Raw genomic sequence first — 19064 nt, 5'->3', positions numbered from 1 at the left:
TTAACACTTCCTATAAAGCAAGTCTGCTTATGATGAATTCTTTCAGCATTTTGGGGTCTGAAACAGTTTTGATTTCATTTTCATTACTGAAAGATATTTTCACTGATATAGAATTCAAAATTGAGTCTTCTTTCAGTAATTTAAAGATGTTACTCCACTGTCTCTAACATTCTTATCTTTGTTCCTCTGTGTCTCTTAACTTCAGCAGGCTTAAGAATTTTCCTTTGCCACAAGTTTTAAGGAATTTGATTCTGATGGGTTTTGGTATAGTTCTATTTCTTGTACTTGGGGTTGAGTTTCTTGGTTCTCATTTGTTTCCCTCTCTCAGGCAACACTGTCTGTCCTGTGCTGCCTAATATCCGATATTTGAAAACTGTCTCATATATTTTGTGTTTAAAAATTTTCAAATGGGTAACTCCAATCTCTATTATATTTTGGCCAGAGGCAAAAGTTCAATTTCACGTTTCCCATTTTTACCATATAAAAATTTTATTTTTTATACTTAGCTTTTAAATTCCATGATAAAAATGTTTCATCTGCACACATAAAGTTACTAGAATTGTTTTATTTATCCCACCTCTTTTAATACACATTATGTGCATTTATAGAAAAAGGCAATAGGAAAATATTAATGGATTTAAATACAGCATGTAGGCAAAACACACTTTTATGTTTTCTAAACCTGTTTGATACTGATATAGAAGGAAGCTTGTTACAAATCATAATGCTTTCAATAATCTGTCAGGAAAGAAAGATCATATTAGCACCCTTTTACATTTCAACACAAACGTATTCTCTGAGCCGCACTAGGAAAAAGTAGTATTTCTGTTTTTATTTCTGGAAGTCATCATTAGTACGTTTACACTTATTAAATATATCCTCAAAATTTCCATCACTTGGGAAAACCATAAAGTTAGTAAGCTAGCTAGGTTTCTTTATTATTTTAGTAAATATTTTTATCTCCAAAGTCAAAATTGGGCAGGAGTGCTGTATACAAGGTACATAGCTTACATCTTTGGGACAGGAGACAATAAGAAGGTAAACAAGCCTGGAGCCCTCCTAATCTTATACAACTAACACCGTAGATCATGGCAGGTAGATGTACACATCCACCCATTCGCAAAGAGGTGTAAATTCTTTTGACAATGAACTTTCTAAATTTTACGGTAAGGTCAACAATAAAAAACATTACACACAGCACACAAATAATTAGAGAAAGTTAATGATATAAACCACAAAACAAAATAATCTACACTTCTCATTTGGAAGGGAAAAAAATAGGACTAATACTGTAATACTTAGCATCTAATATAAAATTTTCACTGATTATAAGTTGAATCATGTTGATCGAAACTTTACAGAGTAACTTTGCATTTTACTAATTCATAAGATAATCAGTAGATACGCAGCTCTAGTTGAGGCTTATAAACCCCTAAATGTTTTCACAGGTAAAGTGAAATTAGCTACAAAATACAAAACAGGAGTAGAGATTTGCCAGAAGTACAAAACACTAACATAGATGCAATAGGTATATAATGTAATCTGTGCAATTCAAAATTCCCAGAATTTTCTTATAAAATGTACAAGTAATAAATAATAGTCATACTTGACTTTATCAAGTTAACAAAATAATTACTAACCAACGTTGTGTTTTACTAGTCAATTGCTTAGAAACACCAATTGCCATTTTAAAATTATTTTCACCATAAAAATAGAAGGCATATCAAGCTCTTTAATCTTCAAACATCCAAAACAATTTGGAAGGCAATTATCAATCAAAAATATTATCTGTTAAAAAAGGTAATTAAAAAACATACATAACCTATTTTTTTTTTTTTTTTTGCACAATTTTCTTTTCTTATGAAAAAGGGCACTTAGTGTGTAGCTAAAGCTTTCGGAAAATAAAGATACTGCTGACTTTCCTACTAGGCAGATGACATGTACAGTTCTTAATATAAAAATATAAATATTTTTGACAGAGAAGATGAAATAGTGGTTGGTGTAAAATCCCATCACCATTTTACTTGAAAAACACTTTTTTCCCCAAAGACCATAAAAACAATACTGATCCCATGCAGTTGTGTTGCCAGAAGCTTCTCCAATTACAAAACATTAAGGTATTCACTGAAATTTCAAAAGTGGGCCCGTAGTCTTTTGTTTTCTTCTCGTAGTCTTTCAATTTCAGCCACTAAACCTTCATTCACTGAGTATCTTTCCAGCAAAGAGTGCATTTCATTCTAGAAAAGGGGAAAATGCTTTTTAAATCATTGGTATTTCATTTATTTGGCAAGCTGTTTTACATACTTTCAGCTATCATATCTGTCATGTCCAATTAACTACCTGAATATTTCTTGTACTTAACCATCCTTACTACTTTGTTAATATAATTGAAAGATCACTGGTGAAAGTTATATATTTGCAAGGCTTATATTTGTACATGTGGGAAGCTTTTAACTTAAATAAACAAATAAATAAATAATAAATAAATAAATAAATAAATAAAATGGCTGTGAAAAAGTAGCCTTAACTATTATAAGTTAAAAAGAAGAGGGACCAGTTAAAGTCTATTTTACTTACTAAATTTCTAAAATTCCCTATTTATTCTAGCAACTAGATATAATAAAGTAAAAATATATCACCCTTTAATGGACTCTTTTTAGATCCACAACTCTATACTTATTTAAAATAAAATATGTCATACATACCAATTGCATGTGAAACTGTTTAATCATCTCCACTTGTAAATTCACAATGTCCCTATGGCATGCTTCTCTAGGGAAGAATGTAAAATACTTGTTAGAATTACAATGGTTTTGCCAATTCTAGATCGTTCAAGAAAGTGGCTAACCTTTTCTCATTGTTTCAAATGATTGGATGTTAATAATAAAAATAATAATACCAACGTGTCTAGAATTTATTTACTATGTACTAGGCACTGTTTCTTGGAGAGAGAGAGAGAGAGGGCACATGAGCAGGGGAGAGGCAGAGAGAGAGAGGGAGAGAGGCTCTTAAGCAGGCTCCATGCTCAGCACAGAGCCCAACATGGAGCTCAGTCTCACGGCCTTGGGATCATTACCTGAGCCAAAATCAAGAGTTGGACGCTCAACTGACTGAGCCACCCAAGCGCCCATTTCTTGTACTTTAAGTGGAAGAACTCATTTAATCTTTACCATTAGGTGCAATTATTACCTCCATTTTACCAACTAAGGAACTGAATCACGGAGAAGTTAAAACTATCCAATCAAACCACCAGTAAACGGTGGAACTAGTATATAAACCCAGGCTGTCTACCTCCAGAACTCTCATTGTACTACATTCCTTAATATAGAAATTATCATTAAAGAAAGACAGAGGTGGGGCACCTGGGTGGCTCAGTCGGTTGAGCATCCGACTTCGGTTCAGGTCACGATCCATTGCGGTCTGTGAGTTCAAGCCCCGTGTCGGGCTCTGTGCTGACAGCTCAGAGCCTGGAGCCTGCTTCCCATTCTGTGTCTCCCTCTCTCTTTGCCCCTCCCCCGTTCATGCTCTGTCTCTCTCTCTCTGTGTCAAAAATATATAAGCATTAAAAAAAATAAATGAAAAAATAAAAAAATACAGAGATTTATATTACAATGAAATACATACAGATAATTTACTAGGTTATAATGTTTTAATTATTATCAATGTTTTAGCTATTAAAAAAATATCTCCAGTAGAGTAGAAAATGGGTATTTGGGTGGTTATAACAGAGGTTACCCAATAAAATGCAATTAATTCAGGCCTACAAAAGAATACATGAAAATTATGAAGTATAATAATAAAAGGATCATTCAGTCACCCACCACACAACTTATGAGCTAGAACATTAGCAAAATCATAGAAGCTTCCTATATGCTCTTCTCTGATTCCATCAGTTACCTTAGGAGAAGCCCAAGAAAGAACTCACTCCTCTGATGAATTTTGTTTAAGCAAAGAAATCGTTTTTTAAAAAAACAACACACATCTGTCTAACATAGCATATACAGTCAATATATTTTCATTGTGCTTGTTTCTGAGTATTACAAAAATACCACATCCTATGTAGTACTGAGTAGTGCACATTTAAAAAATAACCCAGTACCATGTTTTCAACATTCATCTTCTATACATCTATAATTCACTGATTTCTGCTGGTGTATACATTCTCCTATCAACTGACATTTGGACTGTTTTCAAGATTTTACTGTTACAATGTTGTTATAAGCAATCGTGCATGTATCTCTCAATCCACATGTGCCAATTTCTATAGAAGATAGATCCATGAGTAGATACGCTGAATTAAAGGTTATGATCCAGATGTATACTTGTTCAGTTTTACAAAATAATGCAAATTATTTTCTGAAGTAGTAATATCCGTGGACTTGCTCATCATCCATGTGAGAGAATTCCTCTTGCTCTACGTCCGCATCAAGGCTTGGTCTTGCCAGACTCTGCACAACATTCTCCCATCTAATGGGTGTGCAATAGTGTCCCACTGCATTTTCAGTTCTCTGATTGATCACAGGATTGGATCTCTCACCTTGTGTTCATAGACCATTCCTCTTCTGTGAAATGCTTGCACAGGTCTTTTCATCTTGTTTTTCTATTGAATGCCTTTTTTTCTTATTTATTTCTCTTTACATAACCTGATTCTTTGTTGGTTATATGAATACTGCAGATAGATTTTTGTCCTGCCGCTTTGTTAATGGTATCTTGTGATGGACAGTCATCAACGTTCTCTAGTTACTGACCTATTAACACAATCAAATTTACCCATCTATTTTTATAGGTAGTGTATCCTCTTATGTTTTGATAACTTCCCTACCCTGAAGTCATATATAAACTCTCTTACAATGCCTAAAACTTTACCCTTTAAACTTTTACTCTGGGTGGAATTGATTTTTTTTTAATAGCTGGGAATAGGGATCTATGCTTTTCCTCTGTCATATATCACATTTCTATATACGCACAGGTTTTTCTCTGGTCTATGTGCTTCTTTGGGGCAGTTTGTCCACCCTGTGCCAATGCTACACTGTTTTAATTATAGCTTAATAATTAAGCTTATCATCTGACAAAAAAGTCCCCTTCAACCTTATTCTTCTCTGGAGTGTCTTGGTTATTCCTGGATCTTTTCTTCTTTCACATAAATTTTGAAATTATCCTGTCATTGTCTTCCAAAAACCCAGATAGGATTTGATTATAATTTTACTCAATCTATAGACTAATTTAGAAGAACTGACATCTTCATAATATCTTTCCACTTATTTAAGTATTAATGCTTTCTAATCAAATTTTAAATGTTTTTCTACAAAGATTTTTACCATCTTTGGTTAGATTTATTCCTAAGTACCTTACTTTTTTTGTTACAACTATACTTTAAAAATTCTCTCGGCTTACAAATTATGACAAAAGCTGTATTAAAAACAAACAGAAAACACCAGAGAACCATGAAAATTGCTAGGATTAAAGAAGCCATGGTCTTATAAAAGATGGAAGTCTAGTAGGTAAGCCCCACCTTTCCCCCTGCCTTTCCCTGTGGGGGATGTACTGATACTCCCGTGTGGGGAAAAGAAGCTGAAGGGAAAGCAGTGGCCTGGAGCTTGAGAGAGTCTCACTGGGTAGGGCTGTGCTAGGTTGGGAACAGTCAGGACTGCCAAGGCTTTAAGGTACCAGATCCTGGAAAAGGGGTACCTGCCGAAAAGTAAACCTAAAATTGCACTCTCCCCTTGAGACACCTGTTGACTCCTAAGCTATGCCTGTCCTGGGTTAGATCGCAGGAAATCAAACACAAAGTAGCAACTAGAGCAGAAGAAGATTTTGGTGACCTTGTGATGCTGGGGAAATGGAAGCTAAAGTGCAGGACCCACCAAGGTGAAAAAGCCAAGTGAGACTCCAGACATTCAGCTGACATCCCAGAAGGGCACAGACTAAACTATAGGGATACAGGCAAACTAGAAATAAACTAGCCCCAAGGAAACCTGAAAGCCAGCAAGAAATGGAACAAAGTGATCTTCTTGCTGGAAGAAATTTAAATCTTCTTAAAAGACAATAAAAAAAGAGCCACAGACATCTGCTTAGGATGTAATCTCTCCAACTCTGATGATGAGGTCAAGACAGATAAACTATAAAATATACATGTTTAAATTCAACTTGAGAGTGCAAAGAACTCTAAATGCACCAAACTCTAGAAAACAAGAGACCCACAATTATTTTCATCCTCCACAGAGCAGTGGTGGGGAGACAGCAGCTGTTGACAGGGTAAGGAGAGCACGCTGAAATCTGTATAGATTTCTGGAGGCAAGTGAGGACTGGCTCAGCAGTTCAGAATCCCAAGGAGCCCTAGCCAAAAAGGAAGTCCCCATTCATGCACCAACGATGCACAGGCCTTCACTGAGGGCTTCTGGAAACAAGCAGGGGCAGAGCAGGGGGGCAGAGATGCACAGGTCTGTGAAGACTAAGGGCAGCGGCCAGTGAGCCCTCTGAAGCACTCTAGGCCCTCGCGGAGAAGGCAGCCAGCCTCCAAAGCTGAGGGAGAACAGCTGACAGAACCCCTCCACACCTCGCCTCCCCTGTCCCTCTACCGTAAGTGAGGCTGCTCAAGACTTCCTGAAGTCAGAACAAGTATATTTATAGAAATCCTCTGAGCCACTCTGGGTCCTGAGTCCCAAGCCAGGGCTGCCTTGGTTGACGGAGGGGCAGAAGAGTTGAGAGAGGCCCCGACTCACCCCTACTCTCCAGGTGCAGGCATGCAAGGCGGGCTGAAAGCTGAAGGCAGGGCAGTGCTGTCTTGCTCAGTCTGCCCCAGCATAAGAGCTTTCTCCCTTTCCAGCACTGCTTTACTCACATTATATTCAAGTCACTTTACCCGGACAATTCTGCTGTCCTGCCACATATATATGTTCCTGAAAAACCTCATATTCTTTAAAATTGTTGTGTTGGAAATAAGATGACCCGATTTTTAAAAAAGTAGCCTGTGTGTGTGTACACACACAGGAGAACAAATACTGCATGATTCTACTTATATGAGATCTCTAAAACAGTCAAATTCATGGAAGCAAAGAACAGAATTGTGGGCATCAGAGGTTGGAAAGAAAGGGAAACAGGAAGTTTCCAAACACAAATATAAAAGGTCAGTTATACAAAATGAGTAAGTTCAAGAGATCCGCCGTACAACATTGTGCCTATAGTTAGCAATACTGTATTACACAGTTAAAATGTTTTTATTCATTTTTGAGAGACAGAGAAAGAGAAAGAGAAAGAGAAAGAGAAAGAGAAAGAGAGAGAGAGAGAGAGAGAGAGAGAGAGAGATGGGGAGGGACAGAGAGATAGGAAGAGAGAATCCTATGCAGGCTCTGCATTGTCAGCATGGAGCATATGGCGCTCAAACTCATGAACTGTGAGATCATGATCTGAGCTGATGTTAGACGCTTAACTGAATAAGCCACTCAGGTGCGTCTTTCTTAAGAAGGCAGATCTCATTGCAAGTGTTCTTACCACAATAAAACTAAAACAAAAAAAAAAAAGGAAAAAGAAAGAAGAAAGAAAATAACAGGACTTAAGGAAAATGGATTGGAGCAGATTACTCAAAACTTAATTTTTTTTTAATCTTTATTTATTTTTGAGAGTGAGAGAGAGAGAGAGTGTGTGAGCAGGGGAGGGGCAGAGAGAGGGAGTCACAGAATCCAAGGCAGGCTCCAAGCTCTGAGCTGTAAGCACAGAGCCCGACATGGGGCTCGAAACACAAACCGTGAGATCATGACCTGAGCCGAAGTCAGACGCTTAACCGACTGAGCCGCCCAGGAGCCCCCAGATTACTCAAAATCTATGCAACTTTGTAACAAAAACAATTAAACCCTAGTAAAAATACCAGCATAGTTTAAATATTGAATAATCAAAGACTTTACCTTAAAAAAAAGTGATGGCCACTTGATAAAAGGGTAAGAAAAAAAGAGAAAGGATTGGGGTCATCAAACATGGAGGCAAGGATAAAATACCCAAAGCTGGGGAATAATAACAAAGTAAGTCCTTCCTAACACAGAGCACACAGCCAAACCAGGTTAAGAGAAAGAGTATAGGAAGAGACAGCACTGATAGGTGGTTTGCTGCCTTCAGCTATGTTCATGGACTTGGTTTTAGTAGCCTTTACATGAACCAGCAAAATTTCCTCATCATATTGTCATCACTGTCCTATTTATCAATCACAAATGAATTAATTTACATTACTTAACACAACACATTGCACCTACCCCATTTAAACTACAAGGCCTTTGTGGGCAGATCATTCATTTTTGTACCCTTAGTATCCAGTACATATTCTAGGCACGTTGTAAATGTCAAAAATGATGATTTTCCTTTAAAAATGTATGTGTTACCATTCAAAAATATTTTTTTTCAAAAACCTTTTAACATTAAAAAGAAACATGCACCAACAAAAACTATATATCTTCTCTAATATTCTTGCTCAAGATATTCCAAATCAGAGCTAGAATACTAACTATATAGGTCCTAAGCAGGGGGCAGGGGGGCGGGGTGGGGGGGGACACAAAAGATTCTAACTGAAAATAGTTTCTGATATATATTGTGATGATAGGTAAAAGGAAGTAACACTGTAGAACACATTCTTATAGTGTTCAAAATTCAAAGGATAAGACAATGATAGATCCAAGCAAAAAAACTTTTAATTCACTCTTACATCCTGATGCATTCCGTTTGAAAATATTCAGGGGGCGCCTGGGGTGGCTCAGTCAGTCAAGCATCTGACTCTTGATTTTGGCTCAGGTAATGATCTCACAGTTTGTGGGGTCGAGCCCCATCTATGAGCAGAGCCTGCTTAAGATTCTCTTGCTCCCTCTCTCTCTACCTCTCCCCTATGCATGCGCTCTCTTTCTCTCCCTCTCTCTCTCAAACATAAATAAATAAACCTAAAAAAAAAAAACAACGAAAAATTCAGAATTCCTTTAAAAAATTCTTTCTCAACTATATTAGTACACATAGCATACTTAATAGGTGATTTATAAATACTGCAAGTAAGAATATCATTTGACCTTACCAGAATCTGTCCACACTTTTTAATGTTTATTTTTTGAGAGAAAGAGACAGAGCGAGCACATGGGTGCAAGTAGGGGAGGGGCAGAGAGAGAGGGGGACAGAGGATCTGAAGGGGGCTCTGTGCTGACAGCAGAGAGCCCAATACAGGGCTCGAACTCATGAACCATGAGATCATGACCAGAGCTGAAGTCAACGCTTAACCAACCGAGTCACCCCGGCGCCCCTGTCCACATTTTGATGATAAAAAAAATCCATGATGGCAGCTTGCCTGCTACACTGCCTTGCCAAGTCATCTAATAATTGCCATAGGTAAATATACATTTTCCTGGCTGACAGTCAATAAATTCAGTACAGCAAGACAACAAAACTCATCATGTTTTCTATGGTTTTATGGACCCTAAAACCTGGACAAAAGTAGCAACCACCAAAATTACTTATAGTTTTGGTTTTATACCCAATAAAAACAGCCAGTTAATGTCTAGATAGAAAGAGAAACTTCTCAATTACTACCTGAAAATTGAAACTAGTTTCTGATATATATTGTGATGATAGGTAAAAGGAAGTAACATTGTAGAACACATTCTTATAGTGACTTCTTACCTGAAGTCATCCAATGTCTCCTGTATCATATTCTGAATAAACCGGATTTGAACGGATGTCAATGGTGCATTTGGCCGATTATTTCCAATGGTATCAGCTATTTTTTCTGATAGTGAACTGGCAACTCCAGCAGTGACAGAGGATGCTATCTTTGGATCTAAAATAAAAAATGGAGAAAATATTAATAGTCAGCTTAAACTAAGAGCTATCAAACATTTGTAAATAAGATTTGGCACGAGAAGACTAGAAAAACAGGTAAAGAACAGCATTCCTGTGACATTTAGAAAAACTCACTGTCTGGAATACAAATCTTAGAAACTTTCTAGGACATTATTTCTAATACCCATTTATCTATCTATATGAACTGCCAACTGTCTAATATAATAACATATGACAGAGGGATTAATCTTGAAGAATCTCGGAACCATTTCCTCTTACAAAAGATGAATGTGACATGTTGCACCACAAACTAGATAAACCAAGACTATTAAACATAAACAGAGGGAATACAGAAGTAAAGTACTGCTACAAGCAAAGCCCCAGAGTTTACGCTAATACGTCCACAGAAACCTTAAAGTGAAATATATCTAAATAAGAGTTTCTTCCATACAAAGAGTTGTTTTCTATAGATAACTCTTATAAATGAAACAAATACTCCATTAAATGTGATCAAGTTTTTAGGATCTATGGCATGAACCCTACATTAATATGGAATACGGCTTTAGTATGGAAGGGGACAAAAAGACAATTCCAGGTAGTTAATGACTCATTTCCAAAGGGTCCTATGTTATATTCCTATTTGTACCATATTAGATCAAGACCCTTACATATTAGATTGAAAATAAAATTCAGACCAAAGGAGTATCGAATCAGGTTGTTGAGTTTAACCATTCATATGCATGTCACTGTCCTCTAGTAAGAGTCACAGTAGAAAAGTGTTGTAAATTTTAAACTCCTTTACCTTTCTTACCCTATGATCACTCTATTTATTTATCCTTTTCAAGTTAACTAGAGGGAGTTTTCAACCTAACACTTTCAAACATCAGAGAGTTTTATGTACTTACTTGGAGTTGAGGATCCATTGACCGGGGGTTCATATATTAACTGGGCTTCGATTTCTTTCTCTGGCTTTTCAAATTTCTCAGGACTTCTTGTTTGGTTAGATGGTGGAGAGGTATTCAGATTTCCAGTTTCAGCACCAGGGATCAACTTTGCAAACTTCACATTGAAAATAAAAAAATTCATATGTAAATTTTGGTTTTACCCTTATTATACATATAATTTATACCTTCTTATCTTTTTTTCTAGTAGGTAGGGTCAGGAAAATGAAAAATAAGAGGGATATAGAAGGAGAAAAAAAAATTGCTACAACTAGTGGCAAAATAAATCCTGTCCACGAATCAAAAACAATTTCAATGAGAACATGATGGGGAAGAGCTCACTTACTAAGCATCTGCTGTTGAGTATCTTTAAAATGGTAATCACAGGCAAAAAACAAACAAACAAACAAAAAACAACCAGACTCTCACATGGTAATTAGTCAGAAATATTTGAGAAGTCAAAAAACATTTTTGTACTTCTTCAATATCTTTCCAGTATCATCCTAAAAAAAATCAATATGAAAATAAACAGACATACTATAGAACAGACTCAGCCTTTCTGGTAACATTTGATCATTTTAAGCCCTTATGTAGCAAATTAACTTCTATTTTGGATACTGTATCAGAGCAGAAGATAATAAGGATCTATTATATTCTTAGCTCCACCCCTTTGCTCTAAGACTTAGGGTAAATGACTTGACTACCAATTGGTGCTTTCTGCAGCAATGGAAATAAATTCTAAAAAACTCAGGTATAAACTATTCTTAGACAGTCATGTATTTTGTCTTAGAAAAAAACAATTTAAGTTTATGTCTGCTTTTACCTCCAAAGTTTTCAAAGACAGATTTCAAAAGTATCCTTTAGTTTTTAACACATGACATCAAGATTCAAGAATATTTTTCTAGCTGGTAGATATACAGCACTGTTAGTAATCAGGACACATCCCTGGCAGCTGCCCGCTTCCTGTCTAGTGATGAGCTTCCTTATGCTACTGACAAATCCACACAGTGAGTTCAGTATCGTTTTCAGGCAGATACCTGTTTGAAGGAGTCCTTAGGTTCCTGTTTTCCCAGATATATTTTCTTAGATTCAGCTGTCAGATCATGATTTTCATTTTCTTCTTTCCCTGGAGATCCCATAAAAACGCTAAGAGGACTAGAATGCAATACTGAAGTGCTTGACATTCCTGGGTTTTTTCTTGGAGGAAAGACTGAGTTCAATTGTGGTAGAAAGTCAAGGCCTGAAAAACAGGAGAAAAAGCTATTTGCATATGATTTTCTCCAATCTTGAATATTTAAGAAAAGCACTTAATACGACAGACAGGTTAATATGGTAGAAAGACATGCGATTTGGATTCAGAAGACAGGTTCATTTGTCAGCTCTAGCCCTTATTTGAGATACACAAAATCTTGGGCAAAACTGTAAAACTCTTGTTTCCTGATCGGTAAATGTGATGCTGACATCCATCTGTCTGAGTAGTAAGGCTTAAAAAAGAAATAGTATACGTAAAAATACTTTGAAAATCACAAAGCCCAATTAATGTTTTAGTCAATGTTATTAGTTTTTGATAACTGAAAATTGTTAATTTAGCATATATCTGCAGCGTATCTTGATAGGCAGCCTCTAAGATGGCTCTGAATGATCCCTGCCTTCTGGCATGGATCCATGCCCTCGAGTAATTCCCTCCCTTTGAATGTGGGCTGAGCCTAGAAACTTGCTTCCGAAGAAGAGAATACAGCCAGAATGGTGGGGTGTCACTTCCAAGATTAGGTTACAAACACGCCGCAGCTTTCATTTTGAGGGCCCTCTCTCACTGTCTTGCTCACCGGCTCTGAGGGAAGCCAGCTGCCATGTTGTCAGGTGCCCTGTAAGAGGCCCACATGGGAAGGACTGGTATATTCCGCTAGTAGGCACATGAATGATCATGCAAGTAGATCTGTGCCCAGTCAACTCTGGAGATGACTGCAACCCTGTTGATATCCTGATTAAACTAAGCCATGCTCAGATTTTTAACCCACAATTATGAGGTGATAAATATTCTTTTAAGCTTCAATGTGTTGGGGTGATTTGTTACACATCAATAGATAACACAATACCATTTTTAATTTTCATAAAAATACTTCTCAGTAGTTCTTACCATCTTTGCCTATGGACTCATCACCTCCCTTGTTAACCACAGCATCTATAATAAAATTAGAAAATCAAATTTTTTAAATTGTGAAAAAGAAGCCATAGCAAATTAAGATTCCTATTTATTCTCCAAAGAGTTCGATTTCAAAAAGGAAAAGTTACAGTTGGGACTCATAAACTTCCCTTTTCACTCTTCTACCTTCATGCAGAGCAGCAAGTATGAAAAGTAATTCTACGGTATAGGGTCGTTTAATGAGACAGCAAGGTGTATGAGAAACGCATTGCAGTAGGCTCCAGAAATCTATAATCCAGTTCTGCCTATACCACTCAATAGCTCTATGACCTTAGACAAGCTTTTTATACGATTAGCTTTAGTTTCTGCAACTACATAATGAAGATAATGTCTGGACCACCTCACAAAATTGTTTTGAGGGTCAACTGAAACAATGTGAAACTATTTTGCAATACAATGATATAAAAAAACATAAGTTTCCATTAATGTTTTAATGGCAGAATATGTATAAGAAAATTCCAATACTGTAATACTATTCATTTACCAATTAATATCCAAAAGTTGTTCAACTCCATTTTAGCTAATAGAAAAATGGGCAAAAGTCATAAAAAATTCACCAAAAATTCAAATGGCCAATAAATTATCATATATGATTATCACAGTAATAGGACTATCATCCATCCATCCATCTGCATGTGTGTATATATACCTACTAATTGTACAACAAACACACACTTTATTTTATTTATTTATTTTTATTATTTTACACAGCCTTCACACCCAGTACAGGGCCTGAACACTCAGAACCCTGAGATCAAGAGTCAGATGCTTACCCAACTGAGCCACCCATGCACTACCCCTTCTTTATTTTACACATATACTTTAAGAAATTATTAGTTTTCCCTTAACAAAAGCAGAAATATTCTTACTCAAAAGATGAAGACATTAAGGCAAACAGATTAAGCCTTTTTCCTAAGCAGAGTTGAATTCTTGAGATCAAAAAACAAGTCTCTTGACAATGAAAATCAGTAGTATATTTATTATCCATGTTTTTTTCTTATTAATGATATGAAAGTCTAATAAATGAAGGGCATAAGGCTCAAATTCTAATCATATTTTTAAAAAGTAAAGAAGAATTTCTATCCTTTATTCATTTCTCTTAAAAACCATTAAAGAGAATTTCATTTATGACTCAAACACTTTCAAAAAGCCCCTTCCTACATTCTTCAATTCAAAAGTTACCCCAGGGGTTCTCATAAGCCAAAGCTCCCCAGATGGTTACTAACCTCCAAAACCTTTCTCAACTCCAGCCCATGCCATTCTACTCTCCTTTGCCCACATCTTTCCTGTCTTTATTCTTTAACTATGTAGTCTGACCTCTCTTCATCCTGAAAGAAAGGAATCCTTTCTCTTTCATTAGGTGGAAGACAGGGAAATCTGACCTGGCAAATAGTCATTATCAGGGCATGGTAAGGCATAAAGCACTAAGTAATTCTGTGCCATCACACATGTACTTTATTTTTTTTAAGATATTTATTTTTTTAATGTTTATTTATTCTTGAGAGAGAGAGAGAGAGAGAGAGAGAGAGAGAGAGAGAGAGAGAAGCGTGGAGAAAGGGAGACACAGAATCGGAAGCAGGCTCCAGGCTCTAAGCTGTCAGCACAGAGCCCAAGACGGGGCTCAAAGTCACGAGCCTGAGATCACAAACTAAGCTGAAGTTGGACATTTAACCAACTGAGCCACCCAGGCACTCCTACTTATTCTAATTATGAAATTAATTGTAGAAAATTTGGAAAGTAGATAATTTTAAAGAAAAAATGAAACTCTATAAGATCAAGAGTGGATGTAACAATTTAAACATACTGCTACTGCTGACATTTAGGTTTGCTCCAGAGTTTCAATATCATAAACAGTAAACATACAAATCTTTGTAGGATACTGTGAATATGTTATTAGGTAAATTTATAGAAATAGAATTAACGGGCCAAAGGGTATGGATATTTAAGCATGCCAAATTATGCTCTAGAAATTTACCCATATTGTTGATAATACTGCTGTTAGCAGTGAGACTATCCCATTAATGAAAACAGTATGAACATCAGTACCAAAAAAACACATCCAAATAATGTGCCCGGTTCATACAGTATGAACAACAATGATATATGTTTCTATATATCAAAATGACAAGTTTTTTGTGTTTTTATTTTCTTTTTAATGGCAACATCTCCTAGCAATGGGGAGAGGAGGGAGGGAGAGAAGGAAGTAGAGAGAGAGACTGTGTGTGTGTGTGTGTGTGTGTGTGTGTGTGTGTGTAGTACTTTCACACATAGTGTAAAAGATGAGGCAATCTATCACCTAGCCATATTTCTTCATGAAAACAATGAATAAATAACAATTAGATACTAATAATAAAAAACAATTTTTTTAGGTGAAAAGGTATTTTTTGCCTATCAAAATATCTAAGATTTTAAGATTTATTAGAAACTAAAAAACTGCCTATGGAGGCAAAATTTCCTTTAAGACACTTCTGTGGAAATTAAAATGCTAACTTGAGAGCTATTTGCATAGTTCCCATGTGACAATGACAAGCGTATACTTTAGAATGGTAACATCTGAAATATCAGGGCAAAGGAAAAGATACCACCCCAGGGACTGAGAAAATTAGCAACTGTCATGAACAGAAACAGACTGAAGCTATTACCCACATCTTTTAGCGAGACTAAAAATGTAATGACTGCCAGCAAGAGAACATGATCCTCTGATCTGAAAAGACTTACCATCTCTGATCGGTGAAAACATGTCACCTAAGCTACTTTTTCCAGTATCATCAAAGCTGAAGAAATCCTGATTTTTCCCACTGTCCGTTTCCTTAGATATAATATCAGTGTTTATGCTTCGAGGCAAACCTTATAGGAAAATTAGATATAAAAATAAATGTTACTACAGCCAAAAAAAAATTTATCATCAGAAGCTCAGTTCTAAAAATTAATGCATTACCATATCACTGGTAATATTACAACTATGAGCATCAGGAAAACAAAATAATATAACAACAGCTCAGTTAACCATGATTTTCATGTAATGAAGGGCTCCTCAAAAGCAAATAATCTATTCATTTATATAATACCATCTTATTTTAGCCTTTTTGATGAAATTTTTCTAAAATAATTTATATACTTTGCTACCCTCTTAAACAGAGTATACTGAACACAACCAACTTCTATTAGAACAGACTCACTTTTATGATCATCTATAAATGATTAAAGAAGTCTGTAAAGCATTTAGCATGATGCCTGACACAGAGCAGATTCAACTAATGTTAGCTCCTTTCCCCAACAGTAAATGGATCTCTTTTTGCCCTCTTCTGTCTTTTCCTTCACTAACAGTGGAAGCTTAACATGCTCTTGGTATTATCGACCTCAAATGACTTCACTAGCCTCTGGATAGTTTACTAGAAGGAAGGAAACCAGAATACTAAACTCATAAAGAATAGCATAGCAGACAATAATAAAGAGCCACACGGTTTTGTTTTCCCTGCCAGTATATAATGCAAGGGATTAGGGCAGGGACTTTGGAAGAGGAACTCTGTGAGCTCAGTAGCCTCTTGCTCATTTCTGGGTTGAGGACTAAGTTCTAGAAATTCGAGACCTGTGATGAAAATCCGGTATTTTAATTGGTAGCATGTTACTGTATTACACTATCATTTAAGTAGTGTTTTATTTGCTATCTTGGTCCCAAGATCCTGAAAAGCTAGGATAAAAACAAAGAACAGCCAGCATATCCAAAAATGTCCAAGTCTCGCAAATGAAATAAACTTTTATAATAGTATCTGATAGAAAGTTAAAATATTACTGAACATTTATACATCACTATCATTGAAGTGTTTACACCAAGAGTTGAATTGTTATAAAGAAGAAATTTTCTCTTCTTCTTCTAGGTCGTTAAACATTACGAATGCATAACTCTAGCCTCTGGAACTTTAGGAAACAGAAGTTTAGTATCATTTGGAAGTAGTGCTAAAGCCTTATGTTTTTACTTCTTAAATGGCTGTTTCCTACTGAAAGTGAGCACTAGCAATAAATCTGCAGAGGTTCTTTATTCTTTTTTAATTTTTTTAAATGTTTTTATTTATTTTTGAGACAGAGAGAGACAGAGCATGAGCAGGGGAGGGGCAGAGAGAGAGGTGCTCCAGGCTCTGAGCTGTCAGCACAGAGCTTGACGCGGGGCTCGAACCCATGGACCGTGAGATCATGACCTGAGTCGAAGTTGGACGCTCAACCAACTGAGCCACCCAGGCGACCCGAGGTTCTTTATTTTTTATAAGTTTTTATTTAAATTACAGTTGGTTAACATACAGTATAATATTAGTTTCAGGTGTACAATATAATGAGTCAACACTTCCATACAAGACCCAGTGCTCATCACAAGTGCCCTCCTTAATCCTCATCACCTATTTCACCTATCCCCGACCCACCTCCCCTCTGGTAACAGTTTGTTCTCTAGAGTTAAGAAAAAGCAAAGCTGGAAGCAACACAATTCCAGACTTCAAGTTCTACAAGGCTGTAGTGATCAAAACAGTATGGTAGTGGCACAAAAATAGATACACAGATCAATGGAACAGAATAGAAATCCCACAAAGGAACTACATGGTCAATTAATCTTCAACAAAACAGGAAAGAAAATCTAGTGGGAAAAAGACAGTATCTTCAACAAATGATGTTGGGAAAACTGGACAGCAACATGTGGAAGAATGAAAGTGGACCACTTTCTTACACCATACACTTAACTCAAAATGGATCAAAGACCTAAATGTGAGACATGAAACCATTAAAATCTCAGAGGAGAACACAGGCAGTAACCTCTTTGACATGACTCACAGCAACTTCCTTCTAGATATGCCACCTGCGGAAACAAGAGCAAAAGTAAACTACTGGGGCTTCATCAAAATCAAAATCTTCTGCACAGCAAAGGAAACAATCAACAATACTAAAAGGCAACCTACGGAATGGGAGAAGATATCTGCAAATGACATATCTGATAAAGGGTTAGTATCCAAAATCTGTAAAGAACTTCTAAAACTCGACACTCAAAAAACAAATAATCCAATTAAGAATGGGTGGAAGACATGAATAGACATTTCTCCAAAGAAGACATGCAGATGACCAACAGACACATGAAAAGATGCTCAACATCACTGATCATCAGAGAAAGATGAATCAAAACTACAATGAGACATCACCTCACACCGGTCAGAATGGCTAAAATCAACAACACAGGAAACAACTGGTATTGGTGAAGATGTGGAGAAAGGGGAACCCTCTTGCACTGTTGGTGGGAATGCACTGGTTGGCGCCTTTAGTAGAGCAACATGAACTTTTTCAAATCTCAGACTCATTTTAGGGAGTTTAAAATAATAGTAATAGTAATGATGAAAACTGTGATGACAGTATTAGTAAAACCATAATTTACTGAGAGCCTATTGTGTGCCTACTGATATATTTTCTCTGGTTTTCATAATATCGCTAAAAGTTAAATATTATCTATGGAAGAAAAAATAAGACTCAAAGTGGTTAAAAAACTGCCCAAAGTCATCCTAGTAGGAAGTCACAGACCCAAGACTTATGTCTAACAAACTCTCTGTTTCAGAGCAGGGAAACGTACATGTATGTGTATGTAAGAGAGAGCAAACGATGAAGCAAATGTGGTAAAATTTATAAAACAGTGAATCTGCTGAAGAGTATACTAGAGCTCAGGAGTTCTTTATACTATTTTTGAAAATTTTCTATAAGTTTGCAATTATTTCAAAATAAAATTAATAAATAAAAGTTTCTAACTCTTTGTGGGTACAGGGCAAACATTCATTTTGTCAGAAACTTTGCTAATCAGCCAAGAGTTATCATTAATCAGTGACCCTGCAGACCCAAGTCTTGCATTTCCTAATTAATGCTGTCATCGTTACATGAGTTTCCTTATTAAAAACTAAATGAATAACAGTGAGATTTCATAAAGCTCAGAGTAAATGAGAGAAACTTTATTTTATTTAATTTTGGAAATATGAATAAAATCAGTAATAATAAAATTATCTTTGAAAATAGTGACAATTTTCATAATATAGTTAATTCAACATCTTGGGAAACATTACTCAAAGTTATATTTCAAACTTAATTTCTTCTTC

At 36.1% G+C, this 19064-nt stretch overlaps 1 protein-coding gene across 3 annotated transcripts in view; it reads right to left on the bottom strand.

The window, feature by feature from the left end:
• Positions 1–545: 545 nt before the first annotated feature.
• NEDD1 (NEDD1 gamma-tubulin ring complex targeting factor) overlaps positions 546–19064 on the bottom strand; it is a 47018-nt gene continuing 28499 nt past the window's right edge. For all 3 annotated transcript variants that reach the window (XM_060656698.3, XM_060656696.3, XM_060656697.3), the window contains exons 9-15: positions 15667–15795; positions 12883–12927; positions 11783–11985; positions 10710–10863; positions 9646–9802; positions 2706–2772; positions 546–2237 (exon numbers count right to left, since the gene is read on the bottom strand). In XM_060656698.3, the coding sequence (XP_060512681.2) occupies positions 2133–2237; positions 2706–2772; positions 9646–9802; positions 10710–10863; positions 11783–11985; positions 12883–12927; positions 15667–15795 (860 nt within the window). In that variant the 3' untranslated portion in view covers positions 546–2132. The remainder of the gene's footprint in view (positions 2238–2705; positions 2773–9645; positions 9803–10709; positions 10864–11782; positions 11986–12882; positions 12928–15666; positions 15796–19064) is intronic.

This window comes from Panthera onca, chromosome B4 (genome assembly GCF_046562875.1).
Source record: "Panthera onca isolate mPanOnc1 chromosome B4, mPanOnc1 haplotype 2, whole genome shotgun sequence".
Taxonomy (NCBI): Eukaryota; Metazoa; Chordata; class Mammalia; order Carnivora; family Felidae; genus Panthera; species Panthera onca.
Note: the sequence above shows the minus strand (reverse complement) of the source record. Positions and strands in the feature narration are given on the sequence as shown.